This window comes from Polypterus senegalus, chromosome 18 (assembly GCF_016835505.1).
Source record: "Polypterus senegalus isolate Bchr_013 chromosome 18, ASM1683550v1, whole genome shotgun sequence".
In the NCBI taxonomy this organism is placed as follows: Eukaryota; Metazoa; Chordata; class Cladistia; order Polypteriformes; family Polypteridae; genus Polypterus; species Polypterus senegalus.
In genome coordinates, this window is record NC_053171.1 from 77,775,310 (window position 1) to 77,794,457 (window position 19,148).

At 35.3% G+C, this 19,148-nt stretch overlaps 1 protein-coding gene across 2 annotated transcripts in view; it reads left to right on the forward strand.

The window, feature by feature from the left end:
- cdin1 (CDAN1 interacting nuclease 1) overlaps positions 1-19,148 on the forward strand; it is a 281,300-nt gene that overhangs the window by 71,499 nt on the left and 190,653 nt on the right. For both annotated transcript variants that reach the window (XM_039741408.1, XM_039741407.1), the window contains exons 8-9: positions 16,441-16,508; positions 17,905-17,970. In XM_039741408.1, the coding sequence (XP_039597342.1) occupies positions 16,441-16,508; positions 17,905-17,970 (134 nt within the window). The remainder of the gene's footprint in view (positions 1-16,440; positions 16,509-17,904; positions 17,971-19,148) is intronic.

Sequence of the window (19,148 nt, forward strand, 5' to 3'; positions counted from 1 at the left end):
AGTATATTTTGTGTTGTTAAGAATATGTAAGAGCAAGTTTAATTATAATAAATAAATAAAATATCAGTCAGCCAGTTATTACCCAACCTGCTATATCCTAACATAGGGTCATGGGGGTCTGCTGGAGCCAATCCCAGCTAGCATAGGGCGCAAGGCAGGAAACAAATCCCCGGGCAGGCCGCCAGCCCACCGCAGGGCACGGGCACAAACACACACATACACACACACATACACACACACACACACGCCAAGCACACACAAGGGACAATTTAGGACCACCAATGCACCTAACCTGCAATTGTTATTTAAAGTGCCTTGCACTGACTGATTTTGAATTTTACCTGAGTGTAAGATCAAGTTTTGCTGCATTGAGTGTCTAGCTTCTAAATGTAAACTTTCTTTCTGTTTCTTTTGACAGAGTATACATATTGTAGATGAAATGGAAATTCCATTTTACAACAGTTACCCTAGCTTTTAGCAGTGAGCTAGGCTAACTGGAAAGTTAAGTAATACTATTCAAATGCCCTTGGCCTATAATAGTGATAATAGTGAAGCTATTATAATAGTAATAGTGAAGCTATGCTGGTTTGTTTTAGCAAGCCTAAAATATATGAAAAATATTGGCTTCCTTTCTAGTATGCTTAGCTGGGGGCTAACTGCAATGAGATGGACTTTCTAACTCAGCTATGTCATACATAAAAACATATTACCTGTGCCCATTTGCAATTAAAGTTATTAGAAGTAGATGGTGTTAAGAACTGTGGCCATAAATCTTTATGTAAACAAAAAACCTAAAATATGGTACTCTTTCATGTGTTCCTGTAAATGGTGCTTGGAGGTAATCATTTTAATTAAATTACACATATATGCCAACGGGGCATTATAAATGCAAGTCATACCCAGGATGGCATCCTGCTAAAACTGCCATGATTCAAAATGACATGTATTCTACAGGCAAACTAAGTATGCATGTACTAATTTGTTCAAGATTAATGAAGTATAACAGCGCAAAGACATTACTAACACATTCACTGATATTCCGGATAGCATTTGATTAGAAATTTTATTTTTGCAAATGTTTTTTAAGTTATCCACATGCTAAATAGTTTTGTTTCAGCAAGCTTTCAATGAATTATGTGGCACTGAATTGACCTTTAACCTATTGTCAAGAAAATGTTCATGTCATACATTTCATATAATGTATAATACTACAGTATACACAGTACACCTTTTACTTTCGGTGTTTATAAATAACTGTGTCTAAAATCATGCTGACTTAGAACTTTTTATTCTTCATGTTACCACAGTAACCTGCCTTAGCTGCTTGTTTCCCATAGCAACCATCTCTTACAGGTAAAACGTGTTGCCTTTTTTCAAAAAGTATGAGGAAAAATTGAACATCCACAGTACTTAATACTAGAACATTTCTTACTTCTACAACAGGAAAAATCTATGCAAAGTTAACCACTTCTGTAAAGCATTCTGCTTATAATAAATCGTTAATAAGTATATTGTTTGTATATTGTATTAGCATTTCTGTGTCAAGCAAATGACAGAAAATATATATTAGTTATGATTTTCATAGTTCATGCTACTTCCCCAAACCAATATAGTTTGTGTCTAAGGTCCTCTATCCGCTTTTTCATTAGAGGTTGCAGAGAGCCAGACCCTTTCTGGCACCTTGGTATGCAAGGCAGAGGCCATTCCTATGTGGGACAACAGCCTATCTCAGTGCACAAAGTAATTCAGTCGTACCGGTAAAGCCACACATACAATAAGATGATAGGTAGAGAAAAAGGTGAAAGGTACATTGTAAATTCAGAATACTTTGCATCTCACTGTCTCACAAACTGAACATTATATACTGTAAATGTTGTGCTTGTATTTTAGATAAAGCTATCTGATAGCTTAATCTTACAGACCTGCAAGTAGGGAAATGCATTGGATTAGGAGCTTTGTGTGGTCAATAATGAATTATCTGCATCCATTAGAAAGCTGTGGGCACCAGGATTGCCAGACCTGACAGGCACTTTACAGCCCAATCATTGTAATAATCATGGTATATCCTGCAACATTTTACAAAACCTAGCCCAATTTTGATTAGTCCATTTCAAGCAAGCAAACTGCCACCCAACCCTATAACCCCTAAGCTGCAGACTCTGTGAATTGCACTCCTCTGATTGGGTAATTGGTACTTAATTTGCATGTGAAGATGGAGCTAGACAGTTACATTCTGAGAGTATTTTTCTCAATGGCTAAGGTCTACTGGAGGTTACAGCCTACAGGATGAATCCTTTAAATTGATTTCTTGAGATAAATAAGAAAATGGTAGAAAATATACAGTGGTGTGAAAAACTATTTGCCCCCTTCCTGATTTCTTATTCTTTTGCATGTTTGTCACACAAAATGTTTCTGATCATCAAACACATTTAACCATTAGTCAAATATAACACAAGTAAATACAAAATGCAGTTTTTAAATGATGGTTTTTATTATTTAGGGAGAAATAAAATCCAAACCTACATGGCCCTGTGTGAAAAAGTAATTGCCCCTTGTTAAAAAATAACCTAACTGTGGTGTATCACCCCTGAGTTCAATTTCCGTAGCCACACCCAGGCCTGATTACTGCCACACCTGTTTCAATCAAGAAATCACTTAAATAGGAGCTGCCTGACACAGAGAAGTAGACCAAAAGCACCTCAAAAGCTAGACATCATGCCAAGATCCAAAGAAATTCAGGAACAAATGAGAACAGAAGTAATTGAGATCTATCAGTTTGGTAAAGGTTATAAAGCCATTTCTAAAGCTTTGGGACTCCAGCGAACCACAGTGAGAGCCATTATCCACAAATGGCAAAAACATGGAACAGTGGTGAACCTTCCCAGGAGTGGCGGCCGGCCAAAATTACCCCAAGAGCGCAGAGACGACTCATCCGAGAGGTCACAAAAGACCACAGGACAACGTCTAAAGAACTGCAGGCCTCACTTGCCTCAATTAAGGTCAGTGTTCACGACTCCACCATAAGAAAGAGACTGGGCAAAAGGCCTGCATGGCAGATTTCCAAGACGCAAACCACTGTTAAGCAAAAGAACATTAGGGCTTGTCTCAATTTTGCTAAGAAACATCTCAATGATTGCCAAGACTTTTGGGAAAATACCTTGTGGACTGATGAGACAAAAGTTGAACTTTTGGAAGGCAAATGTCCCGTTACATCTGGCGTAAAAGGAACACAGCATTTCAGAAAAAGAACATCATACCAACAGTAAAATATGGTGGTGGTAGTGTGATGGTCTGGGGTTGTTTTGCTGCTTCAGGACATGGAAGACTTGCTGTGATAGATGGAACCATGAATTCTACTGTCTACCAAAAAATCCTGAAGGAGAATGTCCGGCCATCTGTTCGTCAACTCAAGCTGAAGCGATCTTGGGTGCTGCAACAGGACAATGACCCAAAACACACCAGCAAATCCACCTCTGAATGGCTGAAGAAAAACAAAATGAAGACTTTGGAGTGGCCTAGTCAAAGTCCTGACCTGAATCCAATTGAGATGCTATGGCATGACCTTAAAAAGGCGGTTCATGCTAGAAAACCCTCAAAAAAAGCTGAATTACAATTATTCTGCAAAGATGAGTGGGCCAAAATTCCTCCAAAGTGCTGTAAAAGACTCATTGCAAGTTATCGCAAACGCTTGATTGCAGTTATTGCTGCTAAGGGTGGCCCAACCAGTTATTAGGTTCAGGGGGCAATTACTTTTTCACACAGGGCTATGTAGGTTTGGATTTTTTCTCCCTAAATAATAAAAACCATCATTTAAAAACTGCATTTTGTGTTTACTTGTGTTATATTTGACTAATGGTTAAATGTGTTTGATGATCAAAAATATTTTGTGTGACAAAAATGCAAAAGAATAAGAAATCAGGAAGGGGGCAAATAGTTTTTCACACCACTGTATATCCAGCGCCTATTTGGTTATGTACGTTGCATTTGTTATCGTTTATTTGAAAGAACATTACAAAGTTAGGGTAGGGCTGAGTCAGCATGCATCTGCAAAAGAGAAAAAAAGGCTATTTCTGCATTGAAAAGGAAATAAGGTAAAAGGCACAACATTTCTACTGTATAGCCATCATCAGTTGTGTCATTTAAATATTTGTCTCTTACCATCTTTCCTTTTCAGCTAGAATTAACCTTGAACATTTTTCCTTCATGGTATGGGACTACTAAACTCAAGCAACACAATTACACATATATTAGGAAAATTCAACACATTTTGTTCACACAAGAAGCATCTTTTTAATAGAAATATACTGTCAAATACATAAATGTATTTAATAGTTTTTTATACACAGTAATGAAAAGGAAGATTACCTTTATGAAGAGAGGAGAGATTTAGGTTTAAGGTGGCAGAGGGTATTTTTTGAAATAACAGACAGGCAAAAGCAGTATCGAGGTTGACCGATTTAAGCAAAAGATTGTAAATTTACAATGATAATGATTGGGGAGAGAAACTGGAAGATTATGAAGAGTTTTCAATGTGTTCGTAACAAACAACATACAACAATCTTTTACAGAAGAAGTGGCATTTGAGATGTATTTTCAGTTTTTGGTATATGACTGCATGTTATGTTCTCCTTGTAATACTGCACAGCCACTTTCCATGATAAACACTGTCTACAAGAGTTAGAAATCTGTGGACCTTACTGCACAACAGAGTCATATTTATGCTTAAGACTGTATGTGTATGTATATGTATATCTATATATATATATGTATATATATCTATATATATATATGTATATATATCTATATATATATGTATATATATCTATATATATATGTATATATATCTATATATATATATATATATATATATATATATATATATATCTCTATATATCTCTATATATCTATATCTCTATATATCTATATATCTATATATATATCAGTAGCAATACTTACTGTTTTGGGTTAACTTATTACTACTTGAATTAATTTAGCTGTGATTTTGTTTGGTAGTGTGTTAAAATGGGGAGGGGGGAGAGAGGGAGTGAGAACATAAGAACATAAGAAATTAAATTCTTTGCTGCTGCATGTGAAAGTCTGTTCCATCTAAACAGAAATGGTTGGGGTGTTAAGTAAATGAAGACCTACGAGGAATCAATGAATGTGTAGTCTGGGCTTATCCATGTTTCAAGAAGAGTAATTAAGACAAGGGAGAAATTTTCTTTCTAGATAACAAACTACCAATAATTCAGACCAGCTGGCAGTGGACGACTGTGAGAAGACAGAATTAAGAAGTATTAGAGTGGTCTCTCTTCTTAAACCGATTTGCACCTCAGATCTAGCACAACATTTGAAGCATAGAAAGGAAAGAGCATGGAAGAACAATTTACTAAATAAGATGCGGCTCTACTGGTATAACAAGAAAAAATGTGTGTTTAATTAATGTGAATGAAAGAGCATGCAAGAGGCATATATTGTCTTTGTAACTTAGGTTTTAAAACCATTCAAGGTTTTAAAATAGATTTCAATATTTATTGTGAAGTCTTATTGATGCTTCAGATAATAGTACACTATATACATGTATTTTTTGCAATAAAATGTTTACTAAAGAATATTAATCTGTCTTTTAAAGAGATATCATAAAGTTGAGTAAAAAAAACAACCAGGCCACAACCAGGTCGTGATAAGTGAACTTTCTTTAGTAAAGTAAATCCGACAGGTGAAGCTTCAGTTAAAGCAATGCTGTCTACTAATGTAATTTCCATAATTTTTGGCCCATTGTCTGGTCTTCTGCTTTGTTGTCACTATGGATGTTATCAGACGATCGAATTAAACCTAGCTAAAAGGAATCCACAGTGGTAGATAACACTAATATTTGATTTTTACTTCAGATATTTGTTTATTTTTCCAAACCACAGGCACAAAGAGTGCACGCTTATTTTTGGTGAGCAAAATGTAATTTACCTTTCAGCCTAACTTGCACATCATCATTGGATTGTGGAAAAGAAAATGGAGAACCCAGAAAAAGAAAAACAATGGAAATTTCATGCAGATAATAGTTAAGCTGTCATTTTTAACCTTAGCCTGATGTCTGATATGGCACTATGCTGCCCTTTTTGGTAGAATATTTATTTCTGTGTTTTATACTTATGTGTAAATGTTCAAACATACAAATAAATGTACATAGTACATTCTTAAATAGTCTTAATCCAAAGCTGAGTAGTGAGGAACATTTAATTTTCCAGCAGCATTATGAACAAGGTTGGACCCAACAGCATTATTTGCCAGTCCATCACAATAAAACTTACATAGTTTTTTTTTTTTTTATCTTTATAATTATTGGGATATGAATGTATGTTTTATCATTACCTTTGCCTATTCCACGAATAAACATACTATATTCAGATTACTGTATTTTCTAGAAAATATAAAGTAGTAAATTGCCACAGTGGATTCAGAAAGTATTCAGAGTCTTTCACTTTCTGTAGATTTTATTGTGTTGTAGATTTAATTTTCAGCAGATAAATTTGCCATTTTTGCGCATCAGTCTACACTTAATAATCCATAATGAGAAACTGAAAACATGTTTTGAGAAAGGTTTGCAAATTTATTGAAGAATCAAAAACTGAAATCTCTCATTAATGTAAGTATGCAGACCCTTTGATGCGTCACTTCAAATTACAGTTAGGTTCATCCTGTTTGATTTTATTATCTTTGAGATATGTCTAGAACTTGATTGGACTTCCCCTGTACTACTTCCAGACTCCATTGTATGTTGTATACTTCTGTAACTCAAAAAAAGAAAAGAAACATATACACCTACTGTATAGTACTAATTTGGTAATTGTTTCCCTTCTCAGATGTCATTTACAACTTCTTTAGTGCATCCCTTTTATTCTAAAGAAATACCAGACACACTGATAGCAATAAACAAGCATGGCATATCTTGTCAAAGTGATGAATTAATTAAATACGTTATAAAAATAGAGTAGACATCAGTAGGTTCTTATTTAGTAAAATGTTTACTTAGAAGTTTTAAAACTTTTTTTTACATTAGTGGCCCTTGAACCATAGATATTAATGCACAGTTCAGCGCAGTGATAAGAAACATTAGACAAGGGTGGTGAGTGTGAATGGATACAGAAATGCACATGATCCTAAGTGCAGCTCAAGATTTAATTCACCTCTACTAAAATCATATTATATTAAAATTATGATAATTGAATTCATGCTATGTAAATGTCCATGACTTTGATAAAGGCAATCGGCTCCATTAGTAAATTGTACTTGGATGGGCAATGTGAAAAGACTGATAGAAATTGTTTTTTCAGCAAACGGAGAAAAATTGTTACCCATCCTGTATAATTGCTTGTGTTTAATGATACATGTCTTTTTTTTTACCTCCAGTGTGACAGAAACAGATAGCTGAAGCTAACTTTTAGATGGTTGTATCTCTCCCACCTCCATCTCTGATTAAAAATTATGATGCTTTTTTTTTTTTTTTTAAACAGAACTATTACTTATTTGTCTGAATTTCCAAAAACATATTTGAAACTGCACTCTAGTCATTAAAAACTACATAGACCTCTGACCTTGCCATTATTTATTTTTAATGTGGGGGCTGGGGCGTGTTTGGTTGATAGAGAAAATTGTAGGCCCATACTAGGATCTTTCATCAAAGGATGATACAGTATGTAGTGCTTTATCCACTTTGTATCTACATGACTTCTAAATGAGGTTTCTTGCAGCAACTTTTAATTGCAAAACTGCTACACTTATGTCTATATAATTTGTTTCTCATGTTCAGAGGGGTGCATTGATTTGCTGTTACACATCTAATTCATGAATCACTTAGCTATCGGGTAAGCAAAGAAAGTAGCTGTGACGACTTGTTCCCCCCTCATTCATAGACGTTTAAAGTACATCATGAGGCCATGTGAAGGATTCACCCATACATCATGTTTTCTTTCTGCTTTTGCACAGGACTTTTTGTTGTACTCTGTTCTTTGATATTTTGATGTTTACCAGGTTTTATTTAACAGCTGCTTTCCTAACTTGCATCTGTTTTGAGCTAGGAAAGTTTACAAAATATGAAAGACATTTAGTCATTGATTATCCACAACCATTAGTAGTGCAAAAATGCTATTTTTATATTGCCTGATTTCCAATCTACTGTTTGTGAATACATTTACAGTCCCCACAAGCCTATCTATTATACAATTCTATTAAAACTTGTTTTTATATGCTCTACAAATTCATATAATTGCATCATCTTAATACCAAAAATTTTTGCATATAAGTCATTGTTAAAAAAATCATAAAGGTGCAATATCCCTTTCATTGATAAATAAAAATAAAAAAATTTCAACTTTCAAAACAGTTTAAAAATCCTTGAACACACCTGAGTGTAACACTAGGTATACATTTTCTAACACAATTTAATCTTGCAATAAACAACAGGGGTCATTTTTAAATGAGCATGTCAGGTTTTGGCTCATTGTTCTTGGCAGGCTAGTTTATGCTGTTTTGTCTGACTTTGAATCATCTTGTGGACTCTGGAAGGACAGTGGCATACATTTATTTCAGTTTCATTCCACAAGAAGGTAATTAGGAGGTAAAATGAATATAAATTTACCACTATTATAAATGGAACAAGGCTATTGCCTCTTTGTTTGTTCTTCATGGAATACAGTATTCAGTTGGATTCTTATTGACGATGCATACTGTATTTTTTTTTTTAAAACTACTTCAGTGATAAGGAAAAAGTCCAGTGGTCCAGTTCAATCTAATAACTGAATATGATAGAATATCTGGAACAGCACTAGATAATGATTTTTCTACAGTCTATCTTCAACCAACTTTAAAATGATTGAACTGTTTGGCATTGAAGAACAGGCAAAAATTCCAGCAGTCCACTGTTTAAAGTGGTTAGACAAATAATGAATTACTGCTGAAACTGATCCAAAATTAGATTCCACCAGGGATTGACAAAGTGTTGTGCTACTTATTGTTCATTGTATTTTGAGTATTTTAGTGATTCTTGTACTTAACATAAGTATTTGTTAGATCATTGAGCCACACTCATACTTTTTATTATAAGTGTTAGGTCAGGTTAGGTTGGGGAGCATGCACTGGTACAGCTCATTGCTGTACCAACCACATGACGAAATAACTCAGATTCCTGGTTGGCAACCCCCAGGCAGACACGCAGTCCAGTCCCACCCTTCTGAAATGATCGTCTGTCACAGCCAGGTGTTATGTGGGCGTCCCCTTGGCCTGGTCCAGCCACTCGGGTCCTCAACAATGAAGATCCTGTGAGCCGGATCACCCTCGGGGAATCGCGCCACATGTTCCATCACAATGCAGGTAATGTGCCCCATTTGGGACTCCATGAGCAACTGCTCATTTAACACAAAGTCAAACCAGTGGTACTCAAGGATTCTCCGAAGAGTCCCAGCACCAAAGGAGTCCAGTTTTCATCTCACGTCGCTGGATAGCATCCATATCTGGCAACCATATAGCAAGGCAGGAAGCACCAGGACTCTAAAGACTTGGACCTTCGCACTTTTGCATAGATAGTGGGAGCTCCCCACACCTCTTTCCAGTGACCTCATGACCCCTCTTGTTCCCTCAGTCCGTCTACTGACTTCATAGGAAGAGTTACCAGCGACATGAATATCACTGCCGAGGTAAGCAAACCTCTCAACAAGGTTGACACTCTCTTTGCAACCAGACCCTCTGCTGATGGCGCTGCACTCAGTCTCTTGAGAACCTCCATTCACTCTGCGAAGATCACAGCATCATCAGCAATGTCAAGATCAGTGATTATTATTACGTATAGAGCGCAGTGAACAGATATCTTGTTGGATGTGGTCATATACAAAATAGAGAATATTCTCTGAGGAGGAAAAACATAATTGTTTCTTACATTTGTTTTGTGTGTAAGGAAATCAAGGATGCTGCATTTGACTGACCTTCACCCCTTCTAGCACACTGATGTCACTAACACACACGTTCTTCGTGTCATCTGTTTTTTTTTCCCCCTAAGCTTGCTTATTTCAATATTGTGTAAGTTCTGAACAGATAGGATTCTTCTGGCTTTGTGTCATAAGATATGGAGTTAGTCCACTGTTAGCCACACAAGACAGTGTTCAGTAATGTTGTACAACATATATTCTGCAATCTATATATATAATTTACTAAGGGCACAAAAGACAGTGAGCACAAGCAAGACAGAGAGCGCACACCCGCCAACTCAGAGTTCCGCCTACCAACTCTTAAGACCATGGGATACGCACGACCGAGTCCCGCCCGCCATCTCTAATGCTACTTCCGCATCCACCGTCGCTCTTGATCAAACAGTAATATATAGCAAACAAACAAAGATAACTGGCAGTAACAGTGCAAAATTCACAATTGGTATGCCAGTTTAAAAAGATAAATTTTGAGGGTAGTTTTAAAATGTGTTATTGAATCGAGCTGATGTAGATAAATTTTGAGGGTAGTTTTAAAATGTGTTATTGAATCGACCTGATGTATATGAGAGAGAAGAGAATTCCCAAGTTGAGGAGCACTATGAGAGACGCTCGAGCTCCCATAGCACAGAGTTTGATGTGTGGTACAGAAAGTACAGCTGCAGATGAGAATCGGAGACAGCGAGACAAGTGTCAATCTGTCGGAGATCAGTGAAGTTGTGGAGAGCTTTAAATGTTAAGAGAGGTATTTAGTATTGTATTCTGTAGTTAACAGGGAGCCAGTGAAGTTGAGAGAGAATAGGTGTAGTATGTTCAGTGGATTTAGAACAGTAGGTTATTATCCTGGAAGTAGAATTTTGAATAAATTGTAAGCGATGGATACGTTTTTGTGGGATGACAGATAGAATACCATTACAGTAATCTATATGTGAGGTGACTCGGGCATTAACCAATACTTTAGTACTGTGTTGCGTAAGAACAGGACAAAGTCTAGAAATGTTTCGGAGATGAAAGAAAGCAGTCCGAGAAATGTTACTTATACGGGAGGAATTATTTAATAATAATAATAGTAAATTATTATTATTATTATTTAATAATTGCCATTATTAGTGTATAAATGAATATAAATAATTGCATGTAAACGATTCTCCAAAATCTGTTGTATGTAAACGATACTGTTTAAAACGTTATTGTTTTTTCATCAGAAAACCCGGTTTCCACGTCTACCTGTATTAGTTTAAATGCCACTTTTACCACTCGCAATAGGGCAGACGCGCTGACTTATCGTGTCGACTGGGCAACACAGTGAATGCGACATCTATCTATATATGTCTATGTTTTCCGTAGCCTGCTACAGGAAGGTACTCTCTCGACCAATGGCACTGGTTTCACTCCTTGCTATTTTCATTATAATGCGATGGTGGTTTCCTAAGCCTTTGTTATACTGAATTCCTTTCTCACCGTTTTCCGTTCCTAATCTTACACCACCGTATGCTACGGCCGGCTTCGGCTAGTTTATTTTAATTTTTATGTTTTTATTGCTTTTTGGTGTTTAATCCTTGTATCAACAGAGAAATATTATTGTCTAGATTCTTACTTTTGTTTGGTTAATTATATTATTGTTTCTTCACTAGTTTATCACTGCCACTACTTATTAACTGTTTCAAAATTAGCTGTTTAACAACACATTGTCCAACCTGCTTAATCCAATTCATAGTTGCGGGGAGATGGCTCTTATCTTCACATGGTTGCAGGGAGCACTCATGCATACACCACACTGGCCAAATTTTTGAATTACCAGATAACCTAACCTGCACATATTAGGGAATATGGAAAAAGGGAGTGCATGTAATCTTCCACACAGACATGGCCATGAGATTAGAACCTTGGCTGCTGGATCTGTGAGTCCTCAACTCTAGCCACACTCACTAGAAAATTTCAGGTTAGAATGAATAAACTATTTTGAGGTGGTTGGGGTGTGGATGCTAGGTGGGTGACAATGAGACACTGCACAAACTCTGCCCAAACCTGTGGCCAGACTGGGATTTGGACTCCGTACCACCAACTCAAACTGCTGCGCCATAACACAACCCAGTGGTACATCGTGCCATAATGAAAAGAAATTCAAGAAAACTCCCAGAAAGTAGTCGCTGGTATATGTTAGTCTGGCAGGAGATATGTACTTGTTTCTTAGTCATTTTGGTTTCCCCACGGAATGACAATTGTCCAAATGTAGAAATTTTGTGACAGTATTGTCATCCCAGAAGTGGCCATTCTGCCAGCATATCCTGTTGAGAACCATCCAGTTATTTAATTTAAGTCCATGAGGAAATTTTCACATGGGACATAAATATTATATTAATATCAATAACAATATCAAATAAATAAAGCAAATATAAAATAACTGTTGGGTTATACCTTGGGTGCTGTGGATACTTTCTGTATTTACCGTATTTGTTTTTTTCATCTTTATCATTATTAAATTATTTACACTGATTTATCCTAGCTGTTTTAGATTTGATAAGATTAGATTAAAAGACTTTAATTTGTCATTTATTGTCATTAATTGTGTAAGGAAATTATATTGCTTGCTTTGTCTGTATGTCTTTTGCTCACTTAAATACGAAAGTACAGTGGCATTTTATCCCAAACTGTTATCTTGCACCATATAGTACAGTATTAAGAAAACAGCTAATTGTGGCACATCCAAAAAAAATTCCTGTTTAAATCAAGACTAATACAAGACCTCAATTCTGTTTCTGTGAATCTGAATGTCTGTGGTTTCCATTAACTTAGTATATCTTAATAGTAAAATCTAGTTGTCAGTAACTGTCTGTAATAATAGTTTAGCAGTTCTTCAGTTCTTCCACAGTGTCATTACATTTCTTTTCCTTCTATCTTTTGCCTTTGACAAGCATTTGTAAGTTTTAGTAACATGGTGGCCAGACCTGTGAATAGTAAATATGTGTGTTTCACCATTCTGTGATCTATATGAGACTGTGATTACATATTACAGTATATATGCTTATATATTTTAGTGGTTTTATATTTAATGAATCAATAAAACAAAACGTTTTATAATTCTGTGAGTGTCAGCATATATGTTTATATAAAATATATACATTCAGTCAGCTATGTACTCATCATTTTTAATAACCAGCTTCTTGTATAGCAGGATTACCAGCCCTGTACTGTTGACTATGGTTGCCTCTGCTCTTTATGGTTTAAAATGTGTGCCCTCATCAGTACAAATTTTCATACTGACCCACCATTACTAAAATGAGATTTGTTATTTTTTTGTTTTTAAAATCATATTTACATTATGGGAAACATTTTGAGGTTAGGGACTGCCTTATGCCACGACATGATGACAAGTGTAGTATACCAGCTACAGGAACATTTGAAGGATTTCAAGCCATGGCTTGTTAACCTAAAGAATTCCTTATGTATGCTTTCTTTCTGTCAAACAAGTTAAAACTAAGAGTTGTGTTTTGTTATAATTTAATTATGTGTGACGATAATTTTTAATTTGCATATGATATTTTTAGTTCCCAGAACACTACTTTAACGTATCTAGTAGTCATCTGATGACCTTTAAAATGGTTGCTTATCAAAATTTTATTGCAAATGTAATTTGGAGAAGCATAACTGTGAAAATCACCATTTAGGAATATTGCAGAGCCAGCTTGATAGTACACTTGCTTGTGCACACTTCAAATATTAATACTTACAGGTAATAGTGCTAACTCTTGTGCCACTGTGCTTATAGTCTTAAGTCTTTGCTTGTTTTTAGTAATTTACTTGATAATTCCTTATTTACCAGTTGACTGGGAAGTATACCTTACTTTAACTTTCTTAAATGAAAACAAAGCCCTTATAGTTGGTGTTACCATCGTTTGCTGTTAAGAAAAAAAGAAAAAGATTGGGAGATAGTGGCTCATTGGAGATAAGTAAAAGAAGGGTTGTTTTTTTTATTTTTTCTTTTGAAGCAGAATAGGGTCGCAATGAATCAAATTGTAATCAAATGTTTCTATCATTTGCATATTCTAGCTTAATAGTCTTTCTAAAGGAAAATGTCTAGTTTTAAAAGAATTAAAGGCTACATTTCAATGAGTAGAAAATGTTAGAGGATACGGCTGTTTAATGGATTTAAACAGTGCCTCTGCTTGTAGCAGTGTCATTTAATTAAGTCATACCATTTAAAACATTTAACAGGGGTAGTGTAGTTACATTTGTGTAGCTACATTAATAGTGTTGTTTTTACATTATTTATTATTTATTTGGACCTTTTGTGTTCTTATTATTATGAAATTTAACCTGCTTATTTTCAATTAAAAATTAACTTTTCTTTTTTAACATGCTTTTTTAAATACATACATTTAAGTTTAAATTTTCTGCTTTTACATTAATTATTTATTCACTTTTCTTTATGTAAACTATCATGGTTGATTGGATCTTATCCAAACAGCATTTGGCGAAAGGTAGGATGCAAACTTTTACCTAAGATTTACAATGCATTAAGGTTCTGTATATGAACAGAAAATGAAATTCAGGCATTTATATCCTAATGCTCACATTTTCTCTTTACAGATTTACATTCAAATTCTTTTTATTTGCGGATATTAGAAAATTGTCAAAAATTAGCTTTCAGTGGGTTCTTGTGAGATGAGCCACTATTTTTATAGCAAAGCATTTGACAAAAATTGAGAATGAAATGTTTAAAATGTTTATGTAAATTTTCTTAACTTGATTATTTTCACACAAAATTATACACCTTAAATGTACTGAAAATTATTCAGTCCCCAGGTACTAAAACATGGCATGTTCATTAACCATTGGCCGGGGAAGGGGACATCCACTGATGCAATGACTTTTTATTTTAAAGATTACATTTTTTTTTTTCTTTTGTTCTCAAACCTTTATTTCTCTCTGAACTGATTATAAAGGCTACTTACTGCAATGGATAACATTTGTGCCTGCACACCTCTTGTCTACATATCCAGCGGTAGTAGTCTCGTCAGCTTGGCCGCTTTGAATCATAACTTTAGTAATGCCTTATGCCTCCTACTGTGTGCCAGCTGATTCATATAATGTAAGGGAGTGCATCATCTTTACAACGTGGTATTCAACTTCTTTTTTTGAATTTGAACTTGCTTACACTCCTCTACAGTTTCTTATCCTGTATTCTCCTGCAGCAGGTTTATTCTGCTTAACTAAGCCATGAGCTTGGAATGACAAGGGAGTGCATCTGATTTATTGAAATGGCAACAGATGTTCCATGTAAAAATATTCCATGCATGCATATTCTGCTTAGTATCATGGGGAACCCATGTTCTCCTTCTCCCCTTTCAAATACTTTTGTAGAAAGTTGATATTAAATACCATGGAAGTTATTTCCGTCACCACTACAGCTTGAAGCTTTTTTTTTTTTTTTTGAGTCACCTTACATATGTGGTTAATCAATTCTACTAGCATGTATTATTCCTCTGTAGATCATCTGCAAGCTTGTTTATGCTGTTTGAGTCCAAAAACAAAGCTTCCTTTGGAAATTTCTTTTGGAATTTTTTTTTTTGATTGACAATCCAATTTCCCTTATTTGCCACCTGGAATCGTTACATTGTTTACTTGCAGCCTCAAATAATGTGCATAATGTATATTGTCATAACTTATCATAAAAAGTAACACAAGACAGTGTGCAGTAATGTTGTACAACATACTGTATATTCTGCTGTTTTTATTGCTTTTTGGTGTTTAAACCTTATATCAACAGAGAAATATTATTGTCTAGATTCTTACTTTTGCTTGGTTCACATTCTTATTTCTTTATTAGTTTATCACTGCCACTACTTATTAGCTGATTTTACAATTAGTCTGAGTAATTTTTCAAAATAAGCTTTTCAACAACACATTATCCAACCTGCTTAATCCAATTCATAGTTGCGGGGAGATGGCTCTTATCTTCACAAAGCTGCAGGGAGCACTCTTTCATAACAGCCACTGGCCACATTTTTTGAATTACTAGATAACCTAAACTGCACATCTTAGGGGATATGGAAAAAGGGAGAGCATGTAATCTCCACACAGACATTGACTGGTATTGAGGTTAGAACCTTGGGTGCTGGATCTGTGAGTCCTCAGCTCTAACCTCTGTGCTGACCTACTTTTTAGCTGTTTAATTTTTTTATACTGTATGTATTTCATATTTTAGTTGCACAGTCATTAGTGATGTTTGTTTTATTATTATGATAGTCATAATTAAACATTTTAATCAAGTTATCTTTATGACTGAAGAGCTATTTGCATAGTTTTTGTGATGCTTGTGAAACTGAGCTGTTTAGCTTTTTAGAGTAACTTTAAAAGTGATAGGCATTAGTCATCACTCCAGAACGTTCAGATGATTTTTGTTATGGATATTTCTGTGTTTTCAAGGCAAAATTAAACTTTTTCCTTAACCAGTTATTTCTAGCGCCATTGGACAGGAACATGAAATTCTGCTGCGAGATATGCTTAAAGAAAGAAATCTGTCCTTTTTAGGTAAGCACATTTTATACATCATAGCTTTTAGCAGCTGTTCTTTATTAGGAATATGAACCCAGTGTTCAGTGTTTTCTCTAGTAAAGAAGAGTCAAATTTTTCATGTTGTGCAGGTTTTATTTTTTTGGTCTTGTTGTAAAAATGACCAGGACTGTAAGATTTTAAATATGGTTTATACCAGTCAAGTATTATTCTATGCTTGCTTCTATATAGTGCCAGGCTCACTTATGTTCAAAGCACACATTTGTCTACCTCTGTTATATTTGTGGGTGCATTCAGAGGTTGTGTGGCAAATAGCAAAAACCATGAACATTTTGCTATTCATGAAGACTGTAGGCCTCAAAGGAAGTACTCACATAGATTTACAGGAAACCTTCACGCTGAAAGAGAATACAATTTGAAGTCTTCCCTGTTTATTCTGCTAATCTTCCCACCAAAGTAAAAACAAACCGTAGATTCTTAAATTAAAAATAATATGTTTATGGTAACCCCTCATGGGAACAATGAGGATAAAGACATTATGACTGAAACCAAAATTCATTTAACACCTGTCTACTTAAAGAAGTCCAAAAGCATTTCTGTTGTCGTTAAGAAGATATCATTTATTTGGGCTCAAAGTGCTGACCTTTCACGGAGCACAACAGTGGAATGTTCTAAAACTGTCAGAGTTTCAGCACATTGGCTGTGAAACCACTGTCCTCGACTGATAAATGGATTGGAAATAAGCTACCCAACAGTGGGAATGGGCCATTAATTTTAATCAAAGGTGATGTAAAAAGGCGAATGGGCTGCATGACAATGTCAACAGCCCAGTAGGTGTTAAGAGAGACCACACAGCTTTTCCTTTTACTTGCTTTAACCATTAGTTGAGGATGGGTGAAGACAGAAAGGCATGCCTGGAATTGAATGACCAGGTCATTCCAAAATTTAATGGAGAAATCAGGTGTTCCAGAGATTATTGCAAAATTGCACAAAGCCTCAAGGGCAGTGGAAAAGAAAGCTAGCAGATCAATCTTTTAAAAGACATGGACAAGCATCCTTTAAAAGTCTTCTAATTATTGTAGATAAGAATAATGGACAGCAGCTTTGTCAATTTGGGGAGTTTTCCAAGATTGGAATTTGTATAAATTCAATAAAGCTGCTTTTGACATTTTGCTGCAGAATTAATCTAAGAACCTACCCAACATACTAATCTTACTTATCTTTCTTTAATATTCTTAGTGATTTCCACTGACTCCTATTTTCCAATAAAAATATGAACTCCATGGTCTTTGTGTCTCCATGTGTTTCCTGTGATAGTTCTTCTTTTTCCTTGACTTTAGAGCAAAAGAGACAATTTATAATTTTGAAAAAGTGGTTAATGAATATAAATCTAAAGCATAAATTTCTTTCACAGATGAAAACCAGCTGCGTGTTAAAGGTTATGACAAAACACCTGATATCATACTGGAGGTCCCAATTGGTATGTATGTGATATCTTTTGATGTAGCAGACCGTGTTTTGTCAAAATATAAACCTTGATAATTTATTTATTTTTTATTCAACATAATGTTTATTTTCTTATTATTTGAATTCCATTTTCTGCTTAATCAAAATTTATGCAAGTGAAGCAGTACCATTCTACTAAACAATATGAAACAGCACTGGGATGTAACCAGTCCACTAGCAGTTATGTGCAATATGAATACAAGCTGACCTGTAGTATGTCCTGTTGGCATGTATTCTGACATTAATAGCAAATTACCATGCCAGTATTACTGGTTAACCATTAGTGGGTATTACTGTGCCTCATGATTCTATACAGTATTTCTAAAGTGAAAATTAGTAAGGGTGCCCAGAAAAATAAAAAAGTGTGCCCTGTTGAGGTAGGAAATACATTTTTGCAGGATGCCAGTAGGCAGATGATCAAATATTTGACAAAACTGGCTGATCCATGGTCAAGTAGGAACATGCAGCAAATGAAGGGAGTGTACTGGGGGACTGAAGGAGATTAGTATCAGAAGTGTTCCAGCTGATGAGAAGTCAGAAGGGAAGCCTTATATGTTACAAAAGTCTTACTGCTACCCATTAAAGTAGGCATGTGGCTTGGGGTTTCCTGGCCTGTTAATTAGGTGATCAGGTATGGATATCAGGAACACCTGGAGGAACCAGAGAAAATCCCAGAATAGTGGGCAAAGGACCTCCAGAGACCACTCCACAATCTGGATGTAGCTGATAGAATGTCCCCCAAAGTAGTTTCTAACTATAGATTAACAGCTTCTTCCTGTTAATTAGTATAGAGAGTAAAAGATGGCAAAAGAAGGAGGGGAAGTGGAATGTAGGAGAAGGAGGAGGAAACCTTGAACTCGGTTGTATTTGGCAGGCAAGTTAATGGGCCATCCTATGTGAATGATAAGGCCAGAGCCCATATTAGGGAGGTTCAGGGTGGTTATTGGATTATGTTGTTTTTTATTTCAGTTGTGTTGTACATTTTGTCTCCCATAAGCCATACCATTCTTTTTAATAATTTTTTTTCATAATAAAATATTGTTTGTATTTTGGGATTTATTAAAACTGCCCCCTCTTGTCCACAACATATGTGACAAAATAATTCCTAGTTGCAATAAACAAATACTTTAAGAAAAAGTTTTCCCAAATGTG